Source organism: Ranitomeya variabilis, chromosome 5 (assembly GCF_051348905.1).
Source record: "Ranitomeya variabilis isolate aRanVar5 chromosome 5, aRanVar5.hap1, whole genome shotgun sequence".
NCBI classification, from domain to species: domain Eukaryota; kingdom Metazoa; phylum Chordata; class Amphibia; order Anura; family Dendrobatidae; genus Ranitomeya; species Ranitomeya variabilis.
This window is the reverse complement of record NC_135236.1, coordinates 562,687,152-562,703,540: the sequence shown is the minus strand read 5'-3', so window position 1 is coordinate 562,703,540 and position 16,389 is coordinate 562,687,152. Positions and strand designations below refer to the sequence as shown.

Sequence of the window (16,389 nt, the reverse complement as noted above, 5' to 3'; positions counted from 1 at the left end):
AGAATTTCAAAAAACGGCAAGGTCATTAAGGCCAAAATAGGCTGGGTCATGAAGGGGTTAAAGTGGTTACTTGCAAGTTGTTCTCCTGTTTGAATCTCCTCTGAAGAGTGGCATCATGGGCTCCTCAAAACAACTGTCAAATGATCTGAAAACAAAGATTATTCAGCATAGTTGTTCAGGGGAAGGATCCAAAAAGCTGTCTCAGAGTTTAAACCTGTCAATTTCCACTGTGAGGAACATAGTAAGGAAATGGAAGAACACAGGTACAGTTCTTGTTAAGGCCAGAAGTCGCAGGCCAAGACATCAGAAAGGCAGAGAAGAAGAAAGGTGAGATCAGTCAAGGACAATCCTCAGACCACCTCCAGAGAGCTGCAGATGGTGTCACTGTGTATCAGTCAACTGTACAACGCACTTTGCACAAGGAGAAGCTGTATGGGAGAGTGATGCGAAAGAAGCCATTTCTGCAAGCACACCACAAACAGAGTCGGCTGAGGTATGCAAAAGCACATTTGGAGAAGCCAATTTCTTTTTGGAAGAAGGTCCTGTGGAGTGATGAAACCAAGATTGAGTTGTTTGGTCATACAAAAAGGCGTTATGCATGGCGGCCAAAAAACACAGCATTCCAAGAAAAACACTTGCTACCCACAGTAAAATTTGGTGGAGGTTCCATCATGCTTTGGGGCTGTGTGGCTAATGCCGGCAGCGGGAAACTTGTTTAAGTTGAGGGACGCATGGATTCCTCTCAGTATCAGCAGATTCTTGACAATAATGTTCATGAATCAGTGACAAAGTTGAAGTTACGCAGGGGATGGATCTTTCAGCAAGACAATGATCCAAAACACCACTCCAAATCTACTCAGGCATTCATGCAGAGGAACAATTACACTGTTCTGGAATGGCCATCCCAGTCCCCAGACCTGAATATCATTGAACTTCTGTGGGATCATTTGAAGAGGGCTGTCCATGCTCGGCGACCATCAAACTTAACTGAACTGGAATTGTTTTGTAAAGAGGAATGGTGAAAAATACCTTCATCCAGGATCCAGGAACTCATTAAAAGCTACAGGAAGCGACTAGAGGCTGTTATTTTTGCAAAAGGAGGATCTACTAAATATTAATGTCACTTTTCTGGTGAGGTGCCCATACTTATGCACCTGTCAAATTTTGTTGGAATGCAGATTGCACATTTTCTGTTAGTACAATAAACCTCATTTCAAGGCAGAAACATTACTGTGTCCAACAGTTATTAGATACAGTATATGAAACTGAAATAGCTGTTGCAAAAAAAAACAATTTTTATAAAACATTAAGCTTAAGATTAATAGGGGTGCCCAAACTTTTTCATATAACTGTATATACTATATACAGGAGGAGATGACACAGGTATATACTATATACAGGAGGAGATGAAATGTATATACTATATACAGAAGAGATGACATACAGGTATATACTATATACAGGAGATGACATACAGGTGTATACTATATATAAGGGAGATGACAAACATGTATATACTGAGGGGAAAATGAGAGGTGTGAGGTGAAAATGAAAAGGTGTGAGTGCAAAATGAGAGGAGTGAGGGAAGATAGTGGAGTGATCAGAAAATGACAGATGTGAGGTCGAAATGACAAGTGTTAGGGGGGAATGAGAGGAGTGAGGGGGAAAATGAGAGAAGTGAGGGGGAAAATGAGAGGTGTAAGGGAGAAAATGAGAGAAGTGAGGTGCTAAATGAGAGGGGTGATGGGAAAATAAGAGAAATGAAGTGCTATAACTAACCACAGATATTTACTATGCCCAGGCAACGCCGGGCTCTTCAGCTAGTACACAATAAAGTAAAAAGGCTTTTCCCCATAGAGGAAGTTAGTGTAAGCTTGTACCTCACACAAAACAGTTTGGTAAGGAAAGCAGCTGTATAAAGAATGGAGAAAAACAAAGCTGCACCCCAAGCTGATGATCAGACAGATTTTACATCACTTAATACAATACCACTGCGCCAGTCATTTCTAGCGGTGTGCTAATGGCACAACCCGACTAACTCATCATTTTCTGATATACACCATTATGTGATATGAACACCACAGAAAGAGGCCACCGGCCCACAAGTCCTCTATGGGCTACAGAGGACAGCAGGAAAGGTTAGGACTAGCGAAGAGGAAGATCCAATAGCTGCTATAGTCAGATAGGAGCCTCCTGGGAACTGATGGATGTGATTGCTATTGAGAGGCAGAACATTGTGGTTCTACATAAGTAATATAATTTCACTCACAAAATGCCTCATGTAAGGCGAAGATTACTAATGTAAGCAATTGTATGATGTGCCTATCTATACAAAATCTAAATAGTGTGAACTGGAGGTACAAAAGAAAAAAAATAGACATTTGAATACAGATTTTAATAAATGTTTGACGTTAAATGGCTTGTATCACAAATACATCCCCCATCCATGTACCTTCTTAGGACATCATGGAGTGGGGTTCTCATTTCATAATTTGTAAGGCTCCATTTCAGAAATGTCTCATCACAAGCGGCTTTCCTGGCAATATATTTGATTAAAAACAAAATATAATATAATATATATATGTGTATGTGTGTATGTGTGTATGTGTGTATGTGTGTATGTGTGTATGTGTGTATGTGTGTGTGTGTGTGTGTGTGTGTGTGTGTGTGTGTGTGTGTGTGTATGTATGTATGTATGTATGTATGTATGTATGTATGTATGTATATATATATATATATATATATATATATATATATATATATATATATATATATATATATATTCCCCCCCCCCCCATTTATCTTTAACTGGGCTCCAATCAACAATCTAGGATGAAGGGTGAATGGTATCAGAAATCCAGCTTGTACATTATTATGCTCAATCTCAGCCATTTCTAACCTTCCTCCTGGGGCTAGCCATCACAGATTGGGCTAAGAGAAAAGATAGCACAGCTTCGGAGGACGCCATCACCGTGGCTAGCTTTGCTATACTGCTTTCCTGGACCATTCATTTCTGTGGGAATTACTCAAACAACACTACACCTAGTCAGTAATTCCCATCTTGGCCATGAGAGTCACAGATGAGACTAAGGCTATGTGCACACGTTCAGGTTTTTTCGCTTTTTTTGCACTAAAAACGCTATAAAAACTCATTAAAAACGCATGCATTATGCATTCTATCATTTAGAATGCATTCTGAATGTTTTGTGGACATGGATGCGTTTTCCACGAAAAAAAGCATCGCGGTAAAAAAATGAGCATGTTCATTAATTTTGCAGATTTTCTGCGTTTTTCCCACAATTCTATGCATCTGGGAAAAAACGTGTCAAAAACGCGTCAAAAAACACAAAAAAAAACGCATGCGGATTTCTGGCAGAAATTTCCATTTTTTTGTCAGGAACATTTCTGCAAGAAATCCTGATGTGTGCACATACCTAACCGTTCAGGTGACCCACCCTCACACAATGACTGGCAAGGCACAATAAATAATAAATGGGAGGCATGGCATGCACACAAGTTTCTCTGTGAAAATGTAGCCAAAATGCTGGTGTATTTAGCGGAGTAACTCTGCCCCATCGTGTGCATTTAAATCTTATTTCTAGAAGTTCATGGACGTTATAAGTAAAGTAAAAAGGCAGAGTTACAGTAATTCATGCAGAATTAAAAATCATTAGTCCTATTAAGAAACTCGGCAGCTCTAATAATACCGCAATCCGTATGCTCAGCACGTCAGGCATTCTGGCACTAAACAATAACCCAAATTATGCACTACAATGTTCATAGCTAGGAACCTGATCCCCCAGCGATGGGAACGGCATGTGAAGGGATCCCGTTACTTTAAGACCTTATAATTATCTGAGACAAGGACTCTGGTACAAGCTGTCATTAGGACACTAAATTAGAGCTAAAACTCGCAGCCTCTGCCATCCCGCCATGCCATACCCGAATACCCGCACACAGTCCGGAGGAGATGTAACAACAAAGGAGTAGCATGTGAGCAAACACAGATTTCTATTTTCCAGGAAATACAGCAGAAATTAACTGGGAGACACGCAGCACGGTGGCTCAGTGGTTAGCACTGTGGCTCTGCAGCAATGGAGTCCACTAAGTACAACATCTGCGGGAGTTTGTATGTTCTCCCCATGTCTGCTTGGGTTTCCTCTCGATACTCTGGTTTCCTCTCACACTCCAAGACATTCTGAGATTGTGAATCCCAATGGGGACAGTGATGATGAGGATGATGACAAAGCGATGAGAATCTCTGCGAGACAACAGCACAGAACAGCATGAAAAAGTGGCCCATAGGGTGGTGGCCTTCTCAAAAAAAGTAGATAGATTTGTTCCAGCTCCTTAGATAAAATCTTCAAAATTTATTTCATCAATTAAAAATGACAAAAGGCATGCTCCAAGACCACACCATGTGCACACAGAAACAGCAGGTGACGCGATTGGATCGCATGAGCGATCTTTATCAAAGCTGCTATATGCTACAAATGAAGGAGACACATATACCGTATATACTTGAGTATAAGCCGACCCGAGTATAAGCCGACCCCCCTAATTTTGCCACAAAAAACTGGGAAAACTTATTGACTCGAGTATAAGCCTAGGGTGGAAAATGCAGCAGGTACCGGTGAATTTCAAAATTAAAAATAGATACTCCAAACCGTTCATTATGGCCCCATAGATGCTCCACATAAAGCTGTGCCACATATAATGCTCTGCACCGTTCATTATGGCCCCATAGATGCTCCACATAAAGCTGTGCCATATATACAATGCTCTGCATCGTTCATTATGGCCCCATAGATGCTCCACATAAAGCTGTGCCATATATAATTCTCTGCACCGTTCATTATGGCCCCATAGATGCTCCACATAAAGCTGTGCCATATATACAATGCTCTGCACCGTTCATTATGGTCCCATAGATGCTCCACATAAAGCTGTGCCACATATAATGCTCTGCACCGTTCATTATGGCCCCATAGATGCTCCACATAAAGCTGTGCCATATATACAATGCTCTGCACCGTTGCCCCATAGATAGCTGTGCCATATATATAATGCTCTGCACCATTGCCCCATAGCTGTGCCATATATATAATGCTCTGCACCATTGCCCCATAGCTGTGCCATATAGTGCTCTGCACCGTTGCCCCATAGCTGTGCCATATAGTGCTCTGCACCGTTGCCCCATAGCTGTGCCATATAGTGCTCTGCACCGTTGCCCCATAGCTGTGCCATATAGTGCTGTGCACCGTTGCCCCATAGCTGTGCCATATATATAATGCTCTGCACCGTTGCCCCATAGCTGTGCCATATAGTGCTCTGCACCTTTGCCCCATACCTGTGCCATATATATATAATGCTCTGCACCATTGCCCCATAGCTGTGCCATATAGTGCTCTGCACCGTTGCCCCATAGATACTCCACATAAAGCTGTGCTGCTGCTGCTGCAGCAATAAAAAAAATAAAAAAAAACCCACATACTCACCTCTCTTGCCTGCAGCTCCTCAGCGTCCCGTCCCGGCGTCTCTCTGCACTGACTGATCAGGCAGAGGGCGGCGCGCACACTATATGCGTCATCGCGCCCTCTGACCTGCACAGTCAGTGAGGAGAGACGCCGGGAAGATGGAGCAGCGCCCGGCGTGTGGAACGAGGACAGGTGAATATGTCATACTTACCTGCTCCCGGCGTCCCGCTCCTTCCCCCGGACAGCTGGTCTTCGGTGCCGCAGCTCTTCCTCTATCAGCGGTCACCGGCACCGCTTCATTAGAGAAATGAATAGGCGGCTCCGCCCCTATGGGAGGTGGAGCAGCCTATTCATTTCTCTAATGAGCGGTCCCACGTGACCGCTCAGGGGAAGAGGCTGCGGCACCCGGAGACCGTGGGACGGGCAGGGGGAGCGACAGGATCGCCGGGACTAGGTGAGTATATGACAGTCCTCACCCGCCGACCCCACCACCGATCATGACTCGAGTATAAGCCGAGAGGGGCACTTTCAGCCCAAAAATTTGGGCTAAAAATCTCGGCTTATACTCGAGTATATACGGTATATACACTCACCGGCCACTTTATTAGGTACACCTGTCCAACTTCTTGTTAACACTTAATTTCTAATCAGCCAATCACATGGCGGCAACTCCGTGCATTTAGGCATGTAGACATGGTCAAGACAATCTCCTGCAGTTCAAACCGAGCATCAGTATGGGGAAGAAAGGTGATTTGAGTGCCTTTGAACGTGGCATGGTTGTTGGTGCCAGAAGGGCTGGTCTGAGTATTTCAGAAACTGCTGATCTACTGGGATTTTCACGCACAACCATCTCTAGGGTTTACAGAGAATGGTCCGAAAAAGAAAAAAAATCCAGTGAGCGGCAGTTCTGTGGGCGGAAATGCCTTGTTGATGCCAGAGGTCAGAGGAGAATGGGCAGACTGGTTCGAGCTGATAGAAAGGCAACAGTGACTCAAATCGCCACCCGTTAGAACCAAGGTAGGCCTAAGAGCATCTCTGAACGCACAGTGCGTCGAACTTTGAGGCAGATGGGCTACAGCAGCAGAAGACCACACCGGGTACCACTCCTTTCAGCTAAGAACAGGAAACTGAGGCTACAATTTGTACAAGCTCATCGAAATTGGACAGTAGAAGATTGGAAAAACGTTGCTTGGTCTGATGAGTCTCGATTTCTGCTGCGACATTCGGATGGTAGGGTCAGAATTTGGCGTAAACAACATGAAAGCATGGATCCATCCTGCCTTGTATGGAGCATCTTTGGGATGTGCAGCCGACAAATCTGCGGCAACTGTGTGATGCCATCATGTCAATATGGACCAAAATCTCTGAGGAATGCTTCCAGCACCTTGTTGAATCTATGCCACGAAGAATTGAGGCAGTTCTGAAGGCAAAAGGGGGTCCAACCCGTTACTAGCATGGTGTACCTAATAAAGTGGCCGGTGAGTGTATATATATATATATATATATAGTGACAAAACACTCCGGGATCGCCTTTGCTGGGGTCAAAGGTCACGCGGTTTGTGCATTGAACTCTGAGGCGACAGCAGGTTTCCAGGTTGACTGACCTTAAGTCAGGTTTATTAAAGGGGGAACCTATCACCCCGTTTTTTAAAGATTAGATAAAAATAGTGTGAAATAGGGGCAGAGCTGGGCTTTACATTACTGCCTTTTTGGTGCCTTTACACCCCCGTTAGGCTGCCGAAATACCTTTGTGAAGTGGCCGTTTTGTCCTGTCACTCAAGTTGGTCAGGTCGGATGGGCGTGGTCACAGCGCTGTTTCTCCCCCAGATCAGGCTCATCATTACGTTGGTGGCGTAGTGGTGTGCGCATGTCCAAGGTCCCGAATCCTGCACAGGGGAGTGAAAATAGCAGCGATGTCCGTTATTTCATTGGTGGTCGGTGGGCGCGGCCATCTTGCTTTGGCTGCGCGTGCGCAGAAGCGGCGCTCTGCTGGCCGCGGCTTCAGGAAAATGGCCGCGGGCATCCGCGCGTGCGCAGATGGCTATCGCGGCGGCCATTTTCGTGAAGCCGAGATGCGCTTCTGCGCACGCGCGGCCAAAGCAAGATGGCCGCGCCCACCGACCACCAATGAAATAACGGACATCGCTGCTATTTTCACTCCCCTGTGCAGGATTCGGGACCTTGGACATGCGCACACCACTACGCCACCAACGTAATGATGAGCCTGATCTGGGGGAGAAACGGCGCTGTGACCACGCCCATCCGACCTGACCAACTTGAGTGACAGCAGAAAACGGCCACTTCACAAAGGTATTTCGGCAGCCTAACGGGGGTGTAAAGGCACCAAAAAGGCAGTAATGTAAAGCCCAGCTCTGCCCCTATTTCACACTATTTTTATCTAATTTTTAAAAAATGGGGTGATAGGTTCCCTTTAAAGTGAAAGCAAATACAGAAAACGAAACATAAAAATAAATCCTAGCCTGTCCGGCGCTAACTAAACAAACACGTTCCTATCTAACAACTGGGGGGGGCTTCTCCCTCCCAGCTAACATTACATAGATCATGAGCACAGCTCTCACTCACGTTTGTCTCACACAGACAGGCAATCTGTGTGCCCCAGGCTGACACCTGAAACCTCCAGCTGGTCAGCCTTTATTCCTGCACTTATTAACCCCTCGGTATCCTGAAGATACTGAGCGGCCTAATTCACATAGGACAAATACCTGGGCGAGATATACCTGCCCCCGACTACCAGACCGACATGACTCTTACAATATTATATATATATATATATATATATATATATATATATATATATATATATATATATATATATATATATATATATATATATATATATATATATACATACAATATACAAAGCAAATGAATAAAAGACAAATTCATTGATAATGAAACATAATTTCATTGCGTTAATTCAGTCAGTCTGGAAATCTGGTGCCTAGGTAATAAATCCAGTAGGTTTGTCGGGTTAATAGTCGGCATTTGACATCTCCACCATGTAGCGAGTTATTAACCTTCTCCAGTCCACAAATTTGCAGTGAGGAAATGTTACCAGCATGTCCAGGTATGGACTGGGACTGAAATTCAGCCCTGGCATTTGAAATAATACAGGCCCATTGTCCCATCGCCAAGCACCAAATTGAATATATTACTGACTAGCTGTTTCCAGCCAGCTAAGACTCGGCATGCTCATTGCTATCTAATTAACGCTGCTGGTGATTAACCTAAAGTAAATAATGACAACATTCAATAGCGCTTACGCAGGTGGTAAATTAACTTAAAATGAAGTTAATAACAATAATGATCATTAAAAATCTGAATACTACTAATACATTTTATTCAAAGTGTAAAATCAGAAACAAACTGGATTCAGTAAGATGTGCGTTTTTTATTCATTCCAGCACCTAATCAAATTTCATAACGAAAGATAAATTGGTGGGGGGGCGGGATTATGTGTGGTAATGTGGTGGGGGGCGGGATTATGTGTGGTAATGTGGTGGGGGGCGGGATTATGTGTGGTAATGTGGTGGGGGTCGGGATTATGTGTGGTAATGTGGTGGGGGCGGGATTATCTGTGGTAATGTGGTGGGGGTCGGGATTATGTGTGGTAATGTGGTGGGGGCGGGATTATCTGTGGTAATGTGGTGGGGGGCGGGATTATTTGTGGTAATGTGGTGGGGGTCGGGATTATGTGTGGTAATGTGGTGGGGGGGCGGGATTGTGCGTGGTAATGTGGTGGGGGGTGGGATTATCTGTGGTAATGTGGTGGGGGTCGGGATTATGTGTGGTGATGTGGTGAGGGGCGGGATTATGTGTGGTAATGTGATGGGGGTGGGATTATGTGTGGTGGTGTGGTGGGGGGCGGGATTATGTGTGGTGATGTGGGGGGGCAGGATTATGTGTGGTAATGGGGTGGGGTTGTGGGATTGTGTGTGTTAATGAGTTGGGGGGCAGGATTTTGTGTGGTAATGAGTTGGGGGGCGGGATTATGTGTGGTGATGTGGTGGGGGACGGGATTATGTGTGGTAATGTGGTGGGGGGCGGGATTATGTGTGGTAATGTGGTGGGGGGCGGGATTATGTGTGGTGATGTGGTGGGGGGGATTATGTGTGGTGGGGGGGCGGGATTATGTGTGGTAATGTTGTGAGGGGGCAGGATTATGTGTGATGATGTGGTGTGGGGGCGAGATTATGTGTGGTGATGTGGTGTGGGGGCGAGATTATGTGTGGTGATGTGGTGGGGGGGCGGGATTATGTGTGGTGGGGGGGCGGGATTATGTGTGATAATGTGGTGTGGGGGCGAGATTATGTGTGGTGATGTGGTGGGGGGCGGGGTTATGTGTGGTGGGGGGGCGGGATTATGTGTGGTAATGTTGTGAGGGGGCAGGATTATGTGTGATGATGTGGTGTGGGGGCGAGATTATGTGTGATGCGGTGGGGGGGCGGGATTATGTGTGGTGATGTGGTGGGGGCTGAGCTACTGTGCAGGGGGCGGGATTAGCGAGTAATCAAGATGCCTCTTAGGGTATGTGTCCACGTTCAGGATTGCATCAGGATTTGGTCAGGATTTTACATCAGTATTTGTAAGCCAAAACCAGGAGTGGGTGATAAATACAGAAGTGGTGCTTATGTTTCTATTATACTTTTCCTCTAATTGTTCCACTCCTGGTTTTGGCTTACAAATACTGATGGAAAATCCTGACCAAATCCTGATGCAATCCTGAACGTGGACACATACCCTTATATATATATATATATATAGATATTACCCTGGATGCAGGAATGCAAGATTTACTACATGACCAATATTTCTAATGATTCCAGTGGGATAAGTGACGGAGTCAGTGACTTTGTGCTCCGTCACGACACTTAACAGCATAGGTGTCTTGAGAACACTGATTTTGTTAAAGGGAACCTGTCACCCCCAAAATCGATGGTGAGGTAAGCCCACCGTCATCAGGGGCTTATAATAGCCCCCGATGTTACCTGAAAGAGGAGAAAAAGACGTTAGATTATACTCACCCAGGGGCGGTGCCATTCCAATGGGCGTCTCAGATCCGATCCGGCGCCTCCCATCTTCATTCCATGACGTCCTCTTCTTGTCTTCAAGCCGCGGCTCCGGCACAGGCGTACTTTGTGTGTCCTGTTGAGGGCAGAGCAAAGTTCCACCTCTCGTGTCTCCCCTTTTCCTCATAGATTGTAAGCTTGCGAGCAGCAGGGCCCTCATTCCTCCTGGTATCTGTTTTGAACTGTGATTTCTGTTATGCTGTAATGTCTGTTGTCTGTATAAGTCCCCTCTATAAGTTGTAAAGCGCTGCGGAATATGTTGGCGCTATATAAATAAAATTATTATTATTATTATTATTAGTACTGCAGTGCGCAAGCGCCAGAAAGGTCAGAGAGGCCTGCGCACTGCAGTACTTTGCTCTGCCCTCAATAGGGCAGCGGCGGCGTGAAGACCAGAAGAGGACGTCATGGAATGAAGATAAGAGGCGCCGGACTGGACCTGAGACGCCCATCGGACCGCAGCGGGACCGCCCCTGGGTGAGTATAATCTAACGTCTGTTAGGGCTAGCGGAACGCACCAAATTATAAGAGAAATGGTATAAGGTGCGTTCGCAGCCCGGGGTCCACTGTGCAGAGATGGAACCTGCTGCTGAGTAATGATGGACTATATGGCGGTACAATGTGGATACACACCCTGTGTGAAGGAAGCAAACCCTGTTGCGTCACAGGGCCGTGGTACCGCACCAAGAGCGCAAGCAAGGAGTCTCAGGACTCTATCCCAAGACACAGGATTAGAGTACTTACAGACCACTTGCGCTCGACACCGCAACTGGGGTGTCAAAGTAATAGAATAACTTAAAGCACAAGAGTGCGTGCTGTGCTGCTTTGGCGGACGCCACTAACCACCCAGACTTGGGATAGGAAAGCGCTCTATAAGCGCACGGCACCGCACTGGCGGCTACAGCAGTAGACGCTGTATCGTGTGTCTTTATGTTGACAGCTTAGTCGGGCGCTAGACAGCAAGCATCCACCTTTCGCGAGCAGTCATACACAAGGGAGAGGATATTTAAGAACGACTTGCACTCATCAACACACACACGTATACAAATGTACACTAGCGCATGGCCGTGCAGTCATGCGAAGCTTATATAGCTGCAGCATGTACAGGACCTTCCAAAAAGGACCAATGGAAAGCTGCCACAGAAGTTCAGGACCTTCCTGGAGGACCAATGGGATCAGCTGCAGTATCTGAGCATGTGACCTTCGATCTCCAATGGGAGAACTTGCCCTGGGCATGCTCAGAAGGGGAAAAGCAGGACTTAGTCCCAAAAGCGTCTGCTCGCCGCTGCCCAGCATTGGCTTTAATGGCAGAAGCTGGAAAAGCAGCAGTAACTCTATGCACAGAGTGAGACTGAGCAAGACGCCTGGACCGACATCTCTGCTGAGCAAACTCCACTGTGGCTGGAGAAGAATGGGAGACCGCAGCGGAGATGGTTCGAGATTCCCCCTGTGCAGAGGCGGGAACACGACACCTAACAACGTCTTTTTCTCCTTTCAGGTAACATCGGGGGCTTATCTACAGCATTACAGAATGATGCCCCTAATGCCGGTGAGCTTACCTCATCATCGATTTTGGGGGTGACAGGTTCCCTTAAACAACGTAGTAGACAAGGTGGCCCGTGACCAGACAGGCCCTTCTGGCATTTGCCAGAATTGCCAGATGGCCAGTCCGGCCCTGGGCATGTCTCTGAACGAAATGTTTTGCTACTGAAGATATATTACGGGAAAGGTTAGTGTCAGTACCATTAGAAATATAATTTCAATGTTCAGCTATGCGAGTTTTAACTTTCTTATTGTGCAGCCTACATAGGCTAATTTACAGATGGTACAATCAATTTTAAAAACCACTGATTTAGTGTTACAATTAATAAAACTCCTAATATTGAATTTTTGAGTATTGTCATAATTGTGAAAAAATGTGGTATTGATAGCTTGTTTGCTTGTTTTGCAATTTGTTATTCCACATTTATTGCTACCCTTTGTGCTCAACCATGTCTCCGGAGAAGTAGGAGATGTATACATGCTAGGAGACAAGACGTTACCTACAGTGGGTGCCTTTCTTGCTACTATATTGCATCCACTTTGCAATATCAATGCAAGTGTGGGATCCTCATGCAAAATTGGAAGGAATTTTTTGATGATATTTCTGATTAAATAAAATTGAGAACTATATTGCAAACATAAAAAAGGTTTACGAACAACAGAGTCTTTAGTTATATTGTTAGAATTATAAGAGGAAATCAAATCCTCGTGATTTTTGGTTGCCACTCTATTTAGAGCTCTGTTTAGCATTCAATTGGGATAATCCCTTTTTGAGAAATTTTTACAAGACTGCTTTAGTTCTGTATTTAAGTTTTGTTGATCATTACAATTACGTTTAATCCTAGTAAACTCACCAACAGGTATAGACGTGATGGTGTGTTTAGGATGACAGCTTTTGGCATGAAGAATTGTGTTGCCACTCATTGGTTTATGATGCGTTTGTGTGGAAATCTTGCAATCCTGAACCCCACATCATGTACATGGAGGCATGGGACGCCACAGCTGAATCACTGCAGACACCTATGTACATGACACAATGTGCGAGTGTGGAATTCATGTGACGTTCAGGTCATCACAGCTAATAATAAGCACGGCAGGGTATATATGGAGATCACAATGACACATCCCAGACAAATGTAAAGGTTCTGGCCATCTCACCAAATAATAGTGGTGTTAGAAGTTATCAGGGGAAATGTCCAAATACAACACAATGTGATATCACGGATTGTCAGAGCAGCTTTCTGCCAAAGATTAAGGTTTTGTCTTGATCCCGTTATCTGACATGAAGCTCCACCAGCACAGACCTACTTACACACTGCCTGGGCACCTCTTAGGCTACGTTCACATTTGCGTTGTTGGGCGCAGCGTCGTCGACGCATACCGACGCATGAGTCATGCGCCCCTATCTTTAACATGGGGGGCGCATGGACATGCGCCGGTATACGTTGTACTGCGTTTTACGACGCATGCGTCATATAGACGCACAAGACAGGGCGCAGGGAACGCTACTTGTAGCGTTTTCCCTGCGCCGAAATTCCCGATCTGTAGGATCTTATGGTATAGCATGCGTCGCAAAACGCTGCGTTGTGTACATGCGTTGTTCGTTGCGTCAAGTCGCCGCGCCCAAGAACGCAAATGTGAACGTAGCCTTACAGGCCTCAGAGCAGGCTGATGAGGTGCCTCTCAAAGTGCCTCAGAATACTGGCTCAGTGGTTAACACTGTTGCCTTGCTGCGGTTCAAATAGGGATAAAGATTGTATGAGAGCACCTAACCGGTGGACAGACCTGTACCCGGAGGAGGGCACACAGTTGGTATAATGCCATCTGATCAGGCACAGCAGGCACTGGCTTGGTATTGTGCCATCTGATCAGGCACAGCAGGCACTGGCTTGGTATAGTGCCGTCTGATCAGGCACAGCGGGCACTGGCTTGGTGTAGTGCCATCTGATCAGGCACAGCAGGCACTGGCTTGGTATAGTGCCATCTGATCAGGCACAGCAGGCACTGGCTTGGTGTAGTGCCATCTGATCAGGCACAGCGGGCACTGGCTTGGTATAGTGCCGTATGATCAGGCACAGCGGGCACTGGCTTGGTATAGTGCCATCTGATCAGGCACAGCGGGCACTGGCTTGGTATAGTGCCGTATGATGAGGCACAGCGAGCACTGGCTTGGTATAGTGCCGTATGATCGGGCACTGGCTTGGTATAGTGCCATCTGATCAGGCACAGCGGGCACTGGCTTGGTATAGTGCCGTATGATCAGGCACAGCGGGCACTGGCTTGGTATAGTGCCATCTGATCAGGCACAGCGGGCACTGGCTTGGTATAGTGCCATCTGATCAGGCACAGCGGGCACTGGCTTGGTATAGTGCCATCTGATCAGGCACAGCGGGCACTGGCTTGGTATAGTGCCATCTGATCAGGCACAGCAGGCACTGGCTTGGTATTGTGCCATCTGATCAGGCACAGCAGGCACTGGCTTGGTATAGTGCCGTCTGATCAGGCACAGCGGGCACTGGCTTGGTGTAGTGCCATCTGATCAGGCACAGCAGGCACTGGCTTGGTATAGTGCCATCTGATCAGGCACAGCAGGCACTGGCTTGGTGTAGTGCCATCTGATCAGGCACAGCGGGCACTGGCTTGGTATAGTGCCGTATGATCAGGCACAGCGGGCACTGGCTTGGTATAGTGCCATCTGATCAGGCACAGCGGGCACTGGCTTGGTATAGTGCCGTATGATGAGGCACAGCGAGCACTGGCTTGGTATAGTGCCGTATGATCGGGCACTGGCTTGGTATAGTGCCATCTGATCAGGCACAGCGGGCACTGGCTTGGTATAGTGCCGTATGATCAGGCACAGCGGGCACTGGCTTGGTATAGTGCCATCTGATCAGGCACAGCGGGCACTGGCTTGGTATAGTGCCATCTGATCAGGCACAGCGGGCACTGGCTTGGTATAGTGCCATCTGATCAGGCACAGCGGGCACTGGCTTGGTATAGTGCCATCTGATCAGGCACAGCGGGCACTGGCTTGGTATAGAGCCATTTGATCAGGCACAGCGGGCACTGGCTTGGTATAGTGCCATCTGATCAGGCACAGTAGGCAGTAATGACACCTGACAGCTCACATTTCATCAGGACAATAAACACCTGTAGAACTACAAGCCCCAGCCTGGCACAGCTCTGTGTAACTTGTAGTTCTCCGAGTCGTAGGCAGCCACAGGCTGTGTGCAGTGCATCACCCGCTAGGAACAACGATGTCTGCAGCCACCCCATGCCGGGGTCCTACCTGAAGGCATAGTCCTCCCGGGGGTCCCTACTCGGGGACAGCTGCCCGCTCCGCTTACTGAAAAGCTTCTGGAATAGAGTCGGTGGCATATTGTAGGGAGCCCGTCGGCGGGCACTCACAGCCTGGCACGGCGCACCGAGCCCCAGCGCTCCATCAGTGCTCTGGTCATATGACTGCGCTGTCACCCGCCGCTGTCACATGGGAGGGGCGCACTGGGCGGGGCCGCGGCGCACTACAACAATACACGGCTCCCAGGTTTGCCAGCCACTTCCTGGACCGCGACCCGTTACACCCGCTCTGATTGGTCAATTCATCAGACCCGCTCTGATTGGTCAATTCATCAGACCTGCCTGATTGGCAGAAAGCTAGTTGTTGCTGTTATGTGTGAGGGAGAGCACGGTGAGGAAATCACGTGACGAGGTCAGATGACTGCAGGGTTGCGAGGAGATCCCTTGTGCGTGGTTGGCCCCAGGCAAATCTCCGCTCAGCGGCGGGCACCCGTGTGCTGGGTGCGGTGTGTGCAGGCGGGGGTTACGGTGACCGGGAGTGAGTGCACCGAGCCGCTGTGTGAGAAATCTGCTAGCTATAAGGAATGCATCAGCTATACCAGTCTGCCAAAAGGCATTTTACTGGAGACTTGCACGGTGGCATGGAAGGGTTAATCCGAAAGCTACAGCCGCCCCCCTCCAGGGCCGGACTGGGACTAAACGTCAGCCCTGGCATTGAAGTTACACAGGCCCACTTGTCACATGGTGACTGTATAATATCTTTGTACACTTGTAGGCAGGGCCGGTTTTAGGCAAAATGGGGCCCCAAATGCTGACAGATTGCACATCACACAGAAGCATGTCGGTTGTATTTACATGCGCTGATCTCAGGACGCGGAGTGTGATCGACAATATTGGGAGTTGTTCAATGCTTGTTTCCCGGCCTCTTTCCACCAGCTGAGGAATAATGATGGGACAGAACGATCACTAATAGATCACTAACA

General features: G+C 47.1%; 1 protein-coding gene across 2 annotated transcripts in view; it reads right to left on the bottom strand.

The window, feature by feature from the left end:
- Positions 1 to 15,678, bottom strand: part of FNIP1 (folliculin interacting protein 1) — a 159,319-nt gene extending 143,641 nt beyond the window's left edge. For both annotated transcript variants that reach the window (XM_077265971.1, XM_077265972.1), the window contains exon 1: positions 15,399 to 15,678. In XM_077265971.1, the coding sequence (XP_077122086.1) occupies positions 15,399 to 15,487 (89 nt within the window). In that variant the 5' untranslated portion in view covers positions 15,488 to 15,678. The remainder of the gene's footprint in view (positions 1 to 15,398) is intronic.
- Positions 15,679 to 16,389: the final 711 nt, after the last annotated feature.